The 15,254-nt window shown below is 31.6% G+C and overlaps 4 protein-coding genes across 5 annotated transcripts in view; 3 read left to right on the forward strand and 1 right to left on the reverse strand.

The window, feature by feature from the left end:
* The window catches only part of LOC108693872 (probable phospholipid-transporting ATPase IIB), a 16,562-nt gene extending 8,958 nt beyond the window's left edge, over nt 1–7,604 (forward strand). Inside the window, exons 1-12 of one of the 2 annotated variants that reach the window (XM_018203041.1) lie at nt 557–769; nt 2,022–2,166; nt 2,260–2,532; nt 2,649–2,891; nt 2,964–3,152; nt 3,239–3,822; nt 3,887–4,303; nt 4,375–4,919; nt 4,993–5,233; nt 5,761–5,927; nt 6,020–6,223; nt 6,308–7,604. In XM_018203041.1, the coding sequence (XP_018058530.1) occupies nt 684–769; nt 2,022–2,166; nt 2,260–2,532; nt 2,649–2,891; nt 2,964–3,152; nt 3,239–3,822; nt 3,887–4,303; nt 4,375–4,919; nt 4,993–5,233; nt 5,761–5,927; nt 6,020–6,223; nt 6,308–6,441 (3,228 nt within the window). In that variant the 5' untranslated portion in view covers nt 557–683 and the 3' untranslated portion in view covers nt 6,442–7,604. Of the gene's footprint in view, nt 1–556; nt 770–2,021; nt 2,167–2,259; nt 2,533–2,648; nt 2,892–2,963; nt 3,153–3,238; nt 3,823–3,886; nt 4,304–4,374; nt 4,920–4,992; nt 5,234–5,760; nt 5,928–6,019; nt 6,224–6,307 lie in introns of those variants that run through there. The other variant, XM_018203042.1, reaches the window with a different exon arrangement.
* A 6-nt stretch (nt 7,605–7,610) lies between these two features.
* LOC108693875 (probable phenylalanine--tRNA ligase, mitochondrial) lies at nt 7,611–10,305 on the reverse strand. The gene is made up of 5 exons (XM_018203050.1): nt 10,227–10,305; nt 9,620–9,741; nt 8,814–9,541; nt 8,111–8,403; nt 7,611–8,004 (listed from the first exon to the last, which is right to left on the reverse strand). The coding sequence occupies exons 2-5, from the start codon at nt 9,622–9,624 to the stop codon at nt 7,714–7,716; spliced, it is 1,317 nt and encodes a 438-aa protein (XP_018058539.1). The 5' UTR covers nt 9,625–9,741; nt 10,227–10,305; the 3' UTR covers nt 7,611–7,713.
* On the forward strand, nt 10,299–11,020 carry LOC108693878 (LYR motif-containing protein 4B). Its single transcript, XM_018203053.1, has 2 exons — nt 10,299–10,502; nt 10,796–11,020. Exons 1-2 carry the CDS (start codon nt 10,420–10,422, stop codon nt 10,992–10,994), a joined length of 282 nt encoding a protein of 93 aa, XP_018058542.1. The 5' UTR covers nt 10,299–10,419; the 3' UTR covers nt 10,995–11,020.
* A 956-nt stretch (nt 11,021–11,976) lies between these two features.
* On the forward strand, nt 11,977–14,809 carry LOC108693877 (syntaxin-16). The gene is made up of 5 exons (XM_018203052.1): nt 11,977–12,229; nt 12,315–12,527; nt 12,688–12,895; nt 14,167–14,423; nt 14,600–14,809. The coding sequence occupies exons 1-5, from the start codon at nt 12,149–12,151 to the stop codon at nt 14,807–14,809; spliced, it is 969 nt and encodes a 322-aa protein (XP_018058541.1). The 5' UTR covers nt 11,977–12,148.
* The last annotated feature ends 445 nt before the right edge of the window (nt 14,810–15,254 follow it).

Below are 15,254 nucleotides of genomic sequence, written 5' to 3' on the forward strand. Positions count from 1 at the left end.
TGATAATATAATGTTTATTATATATTAGAAATCAATGCCTTGTGTATTTCATATATACGAATATATCATATATATTCTATAAGATATAATAATGTTTATTATTTATAAATTTATTGTTTGTTTAGTATTTTTTCAATTATTTCTCAAAAAAACGAAATGAAAATATTTGAGAAAGAGATTTAAGTCTGTTCGCCTTGCTTATACTTTTTGTTTAGAGCATCTTTGCTTTTTCTCTTTTCAACGCCCGAATATATATTTATCTCATAAAGTACAAAAATTTTGAGAAATTTCAAGCAACATGAAAACAAACCTATTGATTCTTGATACTATATTTCAAATTGTTTCGATCACATGTCGAGAGTGTGACGTTTCAAAAGGTTTTCAGACAAATTATTGGCTTGGGACTGTTGTATCGACCGAACGCAACCAATCGCGAAGTGGACAGCTCACTTAAAATCCGTACTAATCAGACGCCAGTTTCTCACATGAGCGCATCTTGCTAGAATCGTGCGTTTCACGGTTACGATGTGATGTCATAACAGTCACAATACTGATAGTAGAGCTAATAATTAATGAAACGTTTATCAGATAGTGTGTTCCCACAAAAGATAGGTGTACAAGATATTTGAGTGGGTCAATTTTTACGAGTGAGTGCCGTCTAATGTGGAGGAAATAATTCCGAAATGGAGACGCAGAGCAATGTTATAAGGATGTCCAAGGAAGACATCCCACTGATATCCAAACCTCGGAATGACAGTACCTGGTCGAGGTGACGTATTTTCCTCATCGCGACCAACTTAAATCTTCGATCTCGAGACATTCTTTTACGACGCAGAAATTCTTCCCACGCGATAATTCTTCATTCTCAGCAACGAGTTTTCGATCAGCTGTCTGACATTTGACAGCGATTGTTTGACAATCTACGCAGGAATAGTAGATCGATTCAAAACGATGTGACTGCGTATTTGTTTATATCCAAATTTTTTAATGATTAAAATTGATTGTGCATGATCGTTAATTACGTAGTCTTGCAAATGTCGAATTAATGATGAAATGAGAAAATGGAGGTCACTCGAATTATATTAGATTAGTATACATTAGAAATTCTCTAACAGAGTCTGAACACTAACAGTTTTATCAAAGAGTGAAAAAGAAACACACATATGTATATATATGTGTGTGTGTATGTATATACATATATATATATATATGTGTATATATATATATATACACATATATATATATATGCTTTCCAGCAAGAACATGGATGCAGTGTAATACAGTGATTAATATTCATTATATCTTTGTTGTTAAACAAGGATAAAATGATTCATTATGTTACACAGTGTTTGACTGTGTCCTTGCTAGAAAGCATCCATAGTTTCTTTTATATGTTTTTTTTTATTTTATTCTAACTTATACTATTTTATTCACTCTAACTTACTGAAGTTGAACGAAAGAAGCTAATCAAAAGTTTGGCATTTCATGACTAAATTCTGTTATAAGGTCTCTACTATACATTAAAAACTGCTTCATATAAAGTATCTAAATGTAGTAACATAATATAATCAACTTTGACAATAAAATAATACATGTATATTTTATTAAATAACGTGACAATATCATTATTGAGTATTTAATCATTTAAAATATTTAGATGCTTTTATATCTAATTTAAAATTTTATATCTAATTTAATTTCGTTTGCACTTAATTACTTTTACATTTAATTTTACTGATCTTATGTATAGCTTTTAGCATGATAGTATAATACAAATGACTGAATTCGTTCTAAGATTTGATGTTGTATACTTTTTAAGTGATATTTTAGCAAACTGCGATAAGAATATCATTTTGCCAATTTAAGGTTGCTGTTTATAGCTGAACTAATGCACACTGTATTTAAAATGAAATAGACATATATTTGAAGTTCAGCGAAAGCAGGGGAAAAATTTTAATGTAATTTAATAGCAAAGAATGAACCCAGTTTTGTATTTTTATTAAATAAGATTGCAATTACAGATGTTGTACTTGGATGTGGAGGAGATGCTGCAGAGAACGGGAATTAAGAGCCAGAGTTATCCATATTGGACAGCCTATGCACGAGAAGTTTCCCACTAATGTTATAAGAAATCAAAAATACAATGTTGTTTCTTTCCTGCCTTTGGTATGTTCTCTTCTCACCAGAAATGATCTTAATACTTCTTCGAATCGTTTGAAACAGTGCTATTAATAATACCCATCTTTGTTTTATTTATAGGTCCTCTTTCAACAATTCAAGTTCTTTTTGAATTTATACTTTCTGCTTATGGCTATATCTCAATTTATACCAGACATAAGAATAGGATACTTGTACACGTATTGGGGGCCATTGTGCTTTGTTTTAACTGTGACAATTTTCCGTGAAGCCGTTGATGATTTTAGAAGATACAAAAGGGATAAGGAAGTCAATGCACAAAAATATTATAGACTAGTGAAAGGTTTTGATATACCAGAATTAGTACCAAGTTCCAAATTACGCGTGGGTGACTTGGTAAGTCATATTACAGTATCTTTATTCAATAGTAATTATTTTTGTAACTTACTACTCTTTTACATAACGAAGTTTTGATATATGAGTTTAATTCTTACGCTTTGAATTATTATCAGGTTATAGTAGAAAAAGGTCAAAGAGTACCAGCCGACTTAGTATTATTACGCACAACCGAGAAATCTGGCGCGTGTTTCGTACGAACCGATCAGTTGGATGGAGAAACAGATTGGAAATTAAGATTAGCAGTGCCTGCAACACAAAAATTGGAAAGCAATTCTCAGTTATTTGATATCAAAGCCAGTTTGTATGTCGAGAAACCTCAGAAGGATATACATAGTTTTATTGGCACCTTTTCAAGAGTAAATTTTAATTTTTTTATTTTTGATTTAAGATCTTCTCGTTTTCTTTATGTAATTATCTTTTATTTCTAGTATGATGGATACAGCAGTGAAGAAAGTTTGGGTGTGGATAATACATTATGGGCCAACACAGCAGTGGCATCTGGTTCCGCCCTTGGTATTGTCGTTTATACCGGTCAGGAAACGCGATCTTTGATGAATCACTCAGAAATCCGATCGAAAGTTGGTTTGCTTGATCAAGAAATCAATCAATTAACGAAGGTATTATACATGTAGAAATACGAAGGTATTATATATCAAAATTGATATGTGCACAGATGTTTTTATATTTTACTGTATTTCGGCAGGTATTATTTTGTGCGGTAATAGGACTCGCGCTTGTAATGATGTGTTTGAAAGGATTCAGCGGACCGTGGTATCGTTATATGTTCCGTTTCGTCTTGCTGTTTTCCTACATCATACCGATCAGCTTGAGAGTAAATCTAGACATGGGCAAAGCGTTTTACGCGTGGTGCATACAAAGAGATAAGGATATTGCCGGTACGGTTGTACGGACAACTACTATTCCGGAAGAGCTCGGACGTATATCGTATTTGCTGAGCGACAAGACCGGCACGTTGACACAGAATAAAATGGTGTTCAAGAAGTTACATTTGGGTACCATATCTTACGGCCAGGAGACGTTTGATGAAGTAACGTCAGTATTAAAGACTTATTACCCTACCGACACGGAGCACTCACCGGTGAAGCCGACATCTGCGCATAGTGGGAAGGTCCGAAGATCCGAGAATACCCGGATCTATGATGCCGTGCATGCTCTAGCTCTGTGTCACAACGTGACTCCGGTGTACGATGAGGTAAATAAATCTTCGAATCTGGATTCGGTAAGCGTGGAGACCATGGAAACTGGAGATACTGGTTCTATTCAAAGGTAATTTCTCATTAATCAAAAAACTGAAGTCCTTAATATTACATTGAAATTTTAACATTTTTAGTCAAACAGAAGCGGATCAACATTATTATCTGCCAGAACAGAAGCGCAATTATCAAGCCTCGAGCCCGGATGAAGTGGCTCTGGTGAAATGGACGGAGGAAATAGGACTGGCTCTGATCAAGCGGGACTTAAATTCGATGCAGTTGAAGACTCTGAACGGTCAAATATTGAATTATACTATACTCCAAATATTCCCTTTTACCTCGGAAACTAAACGAATGGGAATAATCGTGAGGGAGGAGTCCAGTTCTGAGATCATATTCTATTTGAAAGGTGCTGATGTTGTAATGTCTGGTATTGTGCAATATAATGATTGGCTGGATGAGGTGTGTGAAAACATGGCACGTGAAGGTCTCAGAACATTGGTTGTGGCAAAGAAAAATTTGACCGAAGATCAGTACCTCGATTTTGAAGCAAAGTAACGTATCATTGAAAGTATTACTTTCTTATTATAAAATATATGATTGAATTATATTATATGTTTTATAGATACAACGCGGCGAGAATGAGCGTTAGCGACCGTGTATCGAGAGTCGCTGCGGTGGTGGAAAGTCTCGAGAGAGAAATGGAACTATTATGCGTCACCGGTGTTGAAGATAGGTTGCAAGACAGAGTGAGGCCTACTCTGGAACTCTTGAGGAATGCCGGAATCAAGATATGGATGTTGACCGGTGACAAATTGGAGACCGCTACTTGTATAGCGAAATCCTCGCGTCTTGTGTCACGCACTCAAGGTCTGCACGTCTTCAAGTCTGTTGTGACGCGTACCGACGCTCACTTAGAACTGAATACATTTCGCAAGAAGCAAGATTGTGCCTTAGTTATTAGCGGCGATTCCCTAGAGGTGTGCTTACAGTATTACGAGCAAGAATTTCTGGAACTCGCTTGCGGCTCACCCGCCGTCGTTTGTTGCCGATGCTCTCCCACACAAAAAGCTGAAGTTGTTAGTCTCATACAAAGACATACTGACAAGAGAACAGCGGCTGTTGGTGATGGCGGTAACGACGTTTCCATGATACAAGCTGCAGACGCTGGTATTTATTTCATTTTTTAGATTATTTAATTATATCTCCAAATTTTTTTATTATGTTTTGTATTTTCTTATAGGAATTGGTCTTGAAGGTCTTGAGGGAAGACAAGCATCGCTAGCTGCTGATTTTTCAATTTCTCAGTTTAGCCATCTCGCTAACTTATTATTAGTTCACGGTAGAAGAAGTTATAAACGATCAGCTGCATTGAGCCAGTTCGTTATACATCGTGGTTTGATAATCTCGACTATGCAGGCTGTGTTTTCTGCAGTCTTTTATTTGTCTTCGGTTGCCTTATATCAAGGTTTTCTTATGGTTGGGTAAGTACTCATTAAATCTCAAGTATATTCATTAAAAATTAAATTTAAAATTTACTATAGTCTAAAGGCCACTTCGATTAACTTTGATTAACCGATAATTGATCATCGATCTTTTTTAAAATTATAATCTTCATATTTATTAAGTAATAAAAAATTAATAATTTCATTGATATTAACATTGTAAAATAAATTAGATGCTGTAATCAATAAAATGTTATCTATATCACATTTATATCACATTATATATAATGCCGGATCTACATCAACTATTGATGCTCTTAATTGTCGCGAATACTGTTACAACTTTAAAACAAGTTTATGATTGTATTGTAAAAGAATACAAGCACCATACAGTGTCTGTGTAAAGATAGTTAAGAATTATCTACACAGCTAAATCTGTTGGGAACACTATTAATCGTTGATCAAAGTTAATCGAAATTGGTTAAAATGATTCTAAGTGATTCTTCTGACAACAAAACTTATAAATCTTAATATATTAATTTTATTATGTATATAAAAATTTTTAGATATGCTACAATATACACAATGTTTCCCGTCTTTTCATTGGTATTAGACAAAGATGTATCAGGAAAGATAGCGCTTACTTATCCGGAACTTTATAAAGAACTTAGTAAAGGCCGTTCGTTATCATATAAAACTTTTTTTATGTGGGTTTTGATAAGTATATATCAAGGTACGTATAGTTTTTGTTAAATTTAGATCATATATGTTCAATGTACACAAAAAGAGAAAAAAATATATATCTTCTGCGTCGTAATATTCCAGGAGGAGTAATCATGTATGGCGCACTTATAATGTTCGAAGATGAATTTATTCATATAGTGGCCATAAGTTTTTCAGCGCTAGTTTTGACAGAATTAATAATGGTTGCTTTAACAATTAGAACCTGGCATCATATAATGATGCTTGCAGAAATCTTCTCTCTAGCGCTCTATTTATTATCGTTGGTCGTTCTAAAGGATTATTTCGGTAAATTTACATCTCACAACAAAGATAATTAAGCAAAAACGCGTCGTTAATATATACATTATTTCTTTTATTATTTTAATATAGATGCCGAATTTATTAAAACAACAGACTTCTTATGGAAGGTATTGGTGATAACACTGGTCTCATGCATGCCGCTGTACATCCTGAAATTTTTGAGGAAGAAATTTTCACCTCCCAGTTACACTAAATTATCCTAAAATCTTATGCGGAAATTAATTTGTCTGCATATAGATGACAAAGGAGGATAAACATCAAACATAATTTGTTAATACAAGGAAGAGTTGTAAAAAAATTTTCTTTCGTTTTACAATATCCCTAATCCAATCCAATTAATATAATTTTTAATAAAAAAAAAAGATCTCATATGCACCATTTTATAACAACCAACTATTTTTATAACAATCAATTTTTACTTCATTAGTCCTAAAATGGACTGATATAACAGGAAATATCGCAAAAGAAATAAAAACCATCAAAATTTCCAAATTTCTGCATTATATCTGCATACTTCAAGGAAATATGGATTGGATTAAACTTGTTATAAGCGAATCAACTTCACGATTCCCCGCATAATGTTAATTCTTCCTGCAAGCTTACTTACTATGCATCTTAGCTTTAGATTAAATACATGACTTTTTTATACTTGATTTTCTTTATACATATATTTCTTTTGTTTGTATATTAACTTATTTTTTAATGCATTGCCAAAGGTCGCAGCTTCCATTTCAGTGTGTTTCACACGCACACATTGCGACATTTATATATCTGTTCTAAATATTCATTCATTTTCAAAATATTAATTAGATACGTTTTTTTAATCGAGCATAACAGTATTTTTCATGTATCTAAATTTGTGAGCATTCGCATTCACTACAAGTAATCTTAATTTGTATAATAATAATTAGATGCATTTGACTTAAAGAAGGCTAAAATTAAATGATTAAAAAAATATAGAATTTGAGAAATCAGAAATAAACTGTGATTTTCGCGAACTAAACCTAACCGGCCTTTTGTGCACTGATGTTATTATATTGTATAAGAAGCTTTATTCTCTGAAATTATTCGAAAAAACATTTTTTTTTAATCTTATCCCTTCAGAATATTTCTATATGGGGGACATATCTTTTGTTATTATTTATATTCCCAGCACGTAAATAAATAATAATACTAGATTACATAATGTTTTATATTCATGTATATATTACATACAAGCATGTAGAACATAATTGTAATCGTTGTTATCTCTAATGTAAAACGTACCGCAAGTAATATAGTTATTCCTAGAGGACTATTATTTGCTATGTAATGCGTTTATAATTAATTTATTTACAAATAAAATAATATATTCCTTTTCCTGTGATATTTGCATTGTTTACACGATTTTCATATGCCTATTTTATCAAGGTATCTTACAGGACTTATACATAAAAAAAAGTCCTATTTTTTTCTAGAAAATTTTATTTTTAATTTTATCGGATAACTACATTAAGTTTAGTGGCTGCCGTTTTTTCTACTTGATCATGAATTTTATTGACTGAGTTTTGAGTCAACGTGCGCTCCATATGTCTGTACACTATAGTGTAACAATGAGATGTTTTTTTAGTTTTTGGATGTATGAATTCGTCTTTTAATGAAATCTGTTCAATGACATCACCACCTATTTCTCTAACTATATCGTAAAAATCGTGAGAAGAATAACTTCCGTCTTCTGGCAACCAGAAACTTATGTCATTGTTACAAGGTGGATATATACTGATAGGCTAAAAAATAATATTCATGTTAATTTTTTATGAGTTGTAACTAAATTAACAAAATGTACAGAGAGATATGACAACGTTTGAAATAGTTCTTCAACATTTATCTCACCTTGTATTGTATATATGCATTAGGATTGTCTACTTTGAATTGATTTAGGAAGCCCGTGTCGTTGCTCCAGAATAATCTTATGTCTGGAATATTATAAAGTCGCATAGCCAAACGTTCCAAGCCAAGACCGAACGCCCATCCGATCCGATCCATGGCACCAGATTTCTGTAAAATTTCTTGACGCATAATGCCGCAGCCTAATATTTCGAGCCAATTATCGTTGTGTAATATTTCTAGTTCCCATGATGGATGCGTGAATGGGAAATATTGGTCGACCCATCGGCACCGTACATCTAACAAGAAATGTATTCAAATGAACTTCATTTGATTCGCAACAGGAATACATTTTTTATGCTACGCTAAAGAGATAGGTGTGGGTTCTTGAAACTCACTAAAGTTTTTTTGTTATTAGTTTTATTTTCTTTAAGAAAATTTTTCAAGTTCAATTATATATTCTCAATCTATGAGGTATAAAACTGTTTGAAAAATAAAATTGATAGAATTGATTGCTTCTAAATCTCATTAGATATAAATATGTATTGAAGATCTTTTTAGAAAATATTATTTTTAAATTATTCTTAGAGTCATTAGGGTCTATATGTTCCAATTATGAGTTAATGGAGAAAAACTGCGATAAATTAATCTCGCTTAAAAATGAAAAACGTGCTTAAGTAAAATTGAAAATATTAAAGAGAAGCAATACCTTTTCCAAAAATAGCTTGTGCTAGACTAATAAGAGTACTCTTTAATTCCTGCTCCATCACTTTTACCGCTTCTAAGCTATGACAAGCCTGTTTGTCAGCATTTTCTATTCCTCTGTGCTCGAATAACTTAAGAAGATTTTCGGAATCGTTCATGTCGCGAAATATCTCTTGCGATGTACGCAATCTGACTGCATCGATCTGGTGAAAAATCGGGTAGTGCGTTCTGTCAATTTCGTCACGTCGATACACGTCGCCGATGACGAGAAAATTATTCAATCCCATCGAGATCAGTTCAGCTTGATGCGCGGTGGTGTGCGCTCTAAGTAACGTATCTTGATTAATAAAATAACAATCAGTTTTCTTTCTACTTGGATGATCCTTTGGTACAAGAAGGGAATCAAAGTTTTGCTCGATTGTGACTACAGGACATATATTGTCGTAGATACTAAACGATGGAGTCCCACTTTTACTGCGGAACTGTCCATAAAAGTAATTCACGATGCGTTGACGTAAATGCGAAAGGGGATGATATTGCTGAACGTGTAGATTTCTTCCCAATTTAGCGATAACATTTGGCGTGACATTCGTCCAATCGTCCGTTGTATATTTCTGGCCCAAGAGCACCAGTTCGTTACTCTTATCGACATTGGCAGCAATGGAGACTCTTCTATAGATTGTTTTAATATTATTTATCAATGTTTCCTTGCAGAAGCGACACGTTATACTCCTGTAAAAAATATATTTTAAGCAGGGCTTGGCATCAATCTTCTTGTTCCAGTTGAAATATGTTTCAAAATTTACATACCACATTATATTAAATGTTAATTAATTTTCTCTTATTTACTTAGAAAATACGTTGCGAATATATTGATTCACATTGACTTTAAAGTTGCCTCAATATCTTCAAGCATGTGCATCTTGCATAAACTATAAAGAATAAATTTTCATTACATTACATTACATTTACATACTTTTATTATATTTATTCACACTGTATAGATAAGACTATTTCGAAATCTTTACAGATACTGGTTCATATTGATTTCAAAGTTGTCTTTGTATAAATCTGCAATATTTGCATTTTGCATAAACTAAAAATAGATATTTATTACATTTTTATTACATTTATTACATAAATTTTTATTTAATCTCACTATATATATAAGACTATTTTAAAATATATTATAATGTTGGCAGGTTAAACTATGTGCAACATTTGTTTATTTTATTTGCCTAAAAGCAAGGAGTGCTTTAATTCACATGAAAGTTATTAATTATTTAATATAATTGTGCAAATAAATATCCAGAGGTTATGTAACATAAATTTTTTATCAGAATTAATAAATTTGACAAACGTCAAATGTCGAACAATTTATAATAAATACTACCTATACTACTACTAGTAATATTACCACAATTTACTCGCACAAGTCTACTCATACACACGAAATCTTGAATAGCTTCGAGACGCCATCAAACCACCGATTCCATAATTTTACATACATAACCACATAATCATGTGTCATGTGCCCGGACCCAGACCGCCACAGTAGAATTGGATTTAGCTGCGTTTAAATTGTAGTGGATTTCTAATTTTTAGAAATAATGGGCCTTACTCGAGACGCAATTCTAAACCTTTATCGGAATTTAATCCGGGAAAGCAAAAAATGGAACTCGTATAATTATAGGTAATATAATATCATTATGAGACGATCTTTATATTAAACCCAAATAAATATCTAATTCGTTTTCCTTTATACTTTTTTTAAAGAGATACTACTTAAGGTTTTGTCCCCAAAAATTCTTATAGCAATATATTAATAAGATTTTGTTCTGTATATATTTATATTAGAAACAGTATGTATAAGTTTTTTTATTTTGCAAATAATTGTAATCTGTGAATCATCTAATTGTGCTTATATGCTTTTTATGGCAGAGAATGACAAAGAGTGTAAAAAAATAATCCTTTGATACTTTTCAGAATGTATGCTCTGCGAAAAATACGACATGAATTCAAAGAGAATAAAGCGTTAGAAGATGAGAAAAAGGTTAGGCAATGTTATGCAAAAGGACTGGAAACACTATCAATGATCAAGAAACAGGTCATATTGGGCAATCTCTACAGCACTAGGCCCTTAATTATTGAAACTAAAAGCAAACTACATATCGCAGTAAAATAAAATACAATTGCAATTTAATTTAATATATCGCATCATACATCTGTTTTTTATCTATCATTTTGAATATTACAAAACAAGATTAAATTATAATTAGTGTTGCTGATATGGAATACTAGATACAATAATCATCAAGTATTTATCAAAAACTTAATTTAAAACTGTGATTTGATTATTTCTTCACACATCTTTTTCGATATAAAAAATTCAGTAGTTTCTGTAAAGATTTCATTTACATGACCATGTATTTTGAAATATTTTTGTATTTGTGTGTGTTGTATATACGATTAGATATTGTAAATGCTTTTCAGACTGTTAAAAAATAAAATTTGTTAATGTTGTAAACATGCAAATTTTAGAATTTAATACATCAGTTATATGTTACAAATATAGATAATACATTATAAAATATAAAGATGGAATTTAAATTTGTCAAAGAAATAAAAGGATATTTCTTTAATTGTATTATATTTGTCGTTTCTGAAATTTCAAGTACTTGATCTATCATGAGTCGATTTTTATAGTTGTCGATTTTTCAAAATTTTTACCAGTTAAAAAATTCAAATAATTTATCATAGTAGATAAAATAGATTGTGAATTTACCGAATGTCTGCATTCAGTAAACTTTAATTATCTACATCAATGATTATAAATTTTTTAAATCAACAAAGTATCAAAAGAATAGTATAATTACCAAATAGAAGAGATAAGAAGTTGTATAAAAAAACTCAATTTTGAAAAATTGATAAAGTATGAATGAAATGCAAGTAAATAAGAAATAATTTAAATAATAACTCAATGCATATTTAAATTAAAAAATATCCCTCTTTACTATATTTATTATTTTTTACTTATCAATATTAATCAAAATTATAATCTGAGATTGGCATAAATTAATTATTAATTTCTAAAACTCAACGATAAAAATAATTTTGTAACTCTAGAATACTAATGTTATAAATACTATAAACTAGTATAAAGAAAATATAGATATATAAAGATAATGAGAAAAGCGCAGCAAAGATGAACACTCCAAGCAGGCTTGGCGATCAGCTGTTTCAAGATGACAGCTGATCCGGTACGCGGTGCGTAGTACAATGCGACGGAATGATTAGGAGATATATCGTGTAGTGATAAGGAGAGATAACAGCTCGAAAATGGCCACAAGAAACTTAACCGAACCTTTCGTTTTAATGCGAAACAATGCCTTGCAGAGTAGACACATTTACGCCGAACAGGTGCGTGTACTTAACCTATTCCAATTTAAAATCGTTTTTATCTTTATTCTATAATATTCATAACGCTTTAAATTAAATTTTTCAGAATCTTACTGATAGCGTAGCACTGGTGGAATCGGATTCCGGTGCATCCGACAATGTCGAGCTGAAGGGTGTGGATAGTGATGCACCGCCTACTTGGGCAGATGCCTTGGAAGAAACACAATACATCCTGAGCAGATTACGGGTGAAGATAGATAACTTGATCGAGCTGCACTCTAAGCAGCTCACCAGACCTACTCTAGATGATACATCTCAGGTTTGCAAATTCCTAATTCGATCTCTTCAGCTATCAAGATTCAAATAAACTATTCTATCACTTGTCCTCTTGCAAAAGAAGAATGCGTCGATTAAGTGAAATGCTTAGAATTTATAATAATTGTAACTGGGGATTTGAAATATTTTATATTACTATGTAGGAGGAAAGACAAATGGAACAACTGACACGAGAGATTGGACGTGCATTCTCCAATGGTTATAGACAAGTACAAACAATTAAGTCAGCTGGCAGGCATGAAACTAAGCCTGCGGAACGTCGGCTAGCTAACAGTGCGGTAATGGCACTTTCGACTGCTTTACAAGAGTTAGGTCTTCGATATAGAACTGCACAGAATCATTATCTGACACGTATGTTCTTCGTAATTTAATAAAAATAATCAACTATTAATATATCTAGAAACTATGCATTTTGCGGGTTATCTTTGGGTTATCCACGGGTATCTGCTATATTATCTCCGTGTTCCATTATTAAAATGTCAACATTTCGTAAACATTGCAGTTCATCAGAGCGAAGAGCATCCTGATACTGAACGGCTCCTCTGAAGAATTGCTTTTTATACGTTATTTAGAACTAGAAAGTATAGAAGGGGAAAAGAATCAACTTTCAGTGACTGATCTTCCGTATTCTATTTATGCTCTACCATTATCTTTATTTAGATTATCGGGATATTTTTGTATCTCTAATTTGTCTATATTTTCTTAGAAAATATGATGTAATGGCTATTATAGTCATTTAGTTAAACAATATTTAATGTCCTATTTTGATAATTATATGTTTTAATTTAATGTCACATTGATGTTCTTTTATCCAAATTGATCATTCTTCTGATCTTTCCAATGTGTACTTATCCGCAGAAGCAAAATATTTTATATACTTCCGCAGAACTAAATGGGGGTTTTTGATATTTAGAGTTTTTTTTAGCCTTATTTGGGGGGCGGGAGGTTTAAAGACGGTTCAGATTTGATATTGTGCTTATTCAATATTCTGTCGATCTGTTATTTCTTTAACTTATGGGAGGATGGAAGAAAATTCTTTTGTCTGATAGGATTCGTTATCTTTCTTGTGTACAGAAGTATATATTGGAGTCAATCTACGGATAAAAAAACATTACGTAACATCAGATTAAAACATGTCACACAGATTATTAGAACGCAACATTAAGATAGGAAAAATAAAAAAATATTGTTTAATTAAATGATTACAGTAGCTATTACTAAATCATAAGCTATTACTAAATCATTTCTTTTTCTAAAAAAAGAAAAACAAAAAGACTATAGAGATACAGAAACATCCCATAATCCAAATAGAGATAATGGTTGTGTAAATATATATGGAAAACTTCCCGATTATCGAAGATTCACTATCCTTCCTCTTCTCTGCCTACTTCAGTGTATATAAAGAAAATTCTTCTCGAGAACAGCTAAGAATCCTCGCAGTCCTCACCTTAATGAAGTCAACTGTAATGTTCATATTGGTATTTAGATCCATTGTTATTTTCGTAGATAATCCGCGAAATGCACAACTTCTATACAGAAAATACCCATAGAAGCCTCAAAAGCAACTGTTGATATTTTTAATAAACTAATATTATTTATGTATCTCCAATAAATCTTTGCAGAGGTGAAATCAAGAGAAGAGAGAAATAACCAGTTCTTCGCAGAAGATCAATCTCTTTTAAATAATATAGCAACCGATTCTTGGATGACAGAATTAAACGAGGCAGCTGGTGATTATTGGTCAAAAAATGAACAAAGACAGGACTCGGTTTTACTGCAATTGGAAGAGCCAGAAGATAGGATGAAATTAGCAATGGAAAGGGAGGAACAGATTGGAAGTATAGTTCAAAGCATAGCAGACTTAAAACATATTTTTAAGGTAATTATATATATATATATAAAAATTGTTATAAATACTCATGATAATAATTACAAGTAAAACTCTTTGATTTGGTAAATTCAAATTATTTTATTTATTTCGATGTTAGTGCATAATGTAATATGAGTAGCATGATAAAACCTTGAACAAAAATCTGGATTTGTGTATTGTTTCAGGATCTTGCAGTAATGGTACAGGATCAGGGTACTATTTTAGATCGAATTGATTACAACATAGAGCAAACGCAAGTACAAGTACAGGAGGGCTATAAACAATTGAAGAAAGCTGACTCGTATCAGAAGACTAATAAAAAATTGTATTGTATCGTGATTCTCGCGGCCGCTATTATATTACTTAGCTTCTTGTTCGTCATATTTAAGACATAGAATAAATTATAATTAGAATAAAATTAAAAATTAACGTGAAAATATATTTGTTGGTATTTATCGTGTTCCATAAAATGACGTATTTATAAAACTGTATATAATGATGGAAAAAGCTATTTTTTAAAATAGTCCGTGCAATTTTCCTTATTGTCAGGAAAGAATAATTATTTATTCATAAAATTATAACGAAATGTTTGTTCGATCCATCTATTCATGGATTATATAATGAAATAATAACTCTGAATGTGGCATTAATCTTTTTAATCAATGTTAATCTTGTTCTGTATAAATTAGTTTTAAAAATAATTCCTCATAATATTGTAATCCTTATAATACCTGCAATTTTAAATGGTTTCGCTGTATTTTAATTCTTATAATATATACTAAGAGTGACCGTAAAAATAATAACAGATTTACGATAGAATAATTTATTTATATATATATA

Source organism: Atta colombica, unplaced genomic scaffold (assembly GCF_001594045.1).
Source record: "Atta colombica isolate Treedump-2 unplaced genomic scaffold, Acol1.0 scaffold110, whole genome shotgun sequence".
Classification (NCBI taxonomy): domain Eukaryota; kingdom Metazoa; phylum Arthropoda; class Insecta; order Hymenoptera; family Formicidae; genus Atta; species Atta colombica.

Coding starts and splice junctions, on each gene's coding strand:
- LOC108693877 (XM_018203052.1), top strand. CDS start 12,149: ATGGCCACAAGAAACTTAACCGAACCTTTCGTTTTAATGCGAAACAAT. Junction 12,528..12,687: donor CTCTAGATGATACATCTCAG/GTTTGCAAATTC, acceptor ATTACTATGTAG/GAGGAAAGACAAATGGAACA. Junction 14,424..14,599: donor ACTTAAAACATATTTTTAAG/GTAATTATATAT, acceptor GTATTGTTTCAG/GATCTTGCAGTAATGGTACA.
- LOC108693878 (XM_018203053.1), top strand. CDS start 10,420: ATGGGCCTTACTCGAGACGCAATTCTAAACCTTTATCGGAATTTAATC. Junction 10,503..10,795: donor TGGAACTCGTATAATTATAG/GTAATATAATAT, acceptor GATACTTTTCAG/AATGTATGCTCTGCGAAAAA.
- LOC108693875 (XM_018203050.1), bottom strand. Junction 8,404..8,813: donor ACAAGCTATTTTTGGAAAAG/GTATTGCTTCTC, acceptor ATTTCTTGTTAG/ATGTACGGTGCCGATGGGTC. Junction 8,005..8,110: donor ATGCATATATACAATACAAG/GTGAGATAAATG, acceptor ATTATTTTTTAG/CCTATCAGTATATATCCACC.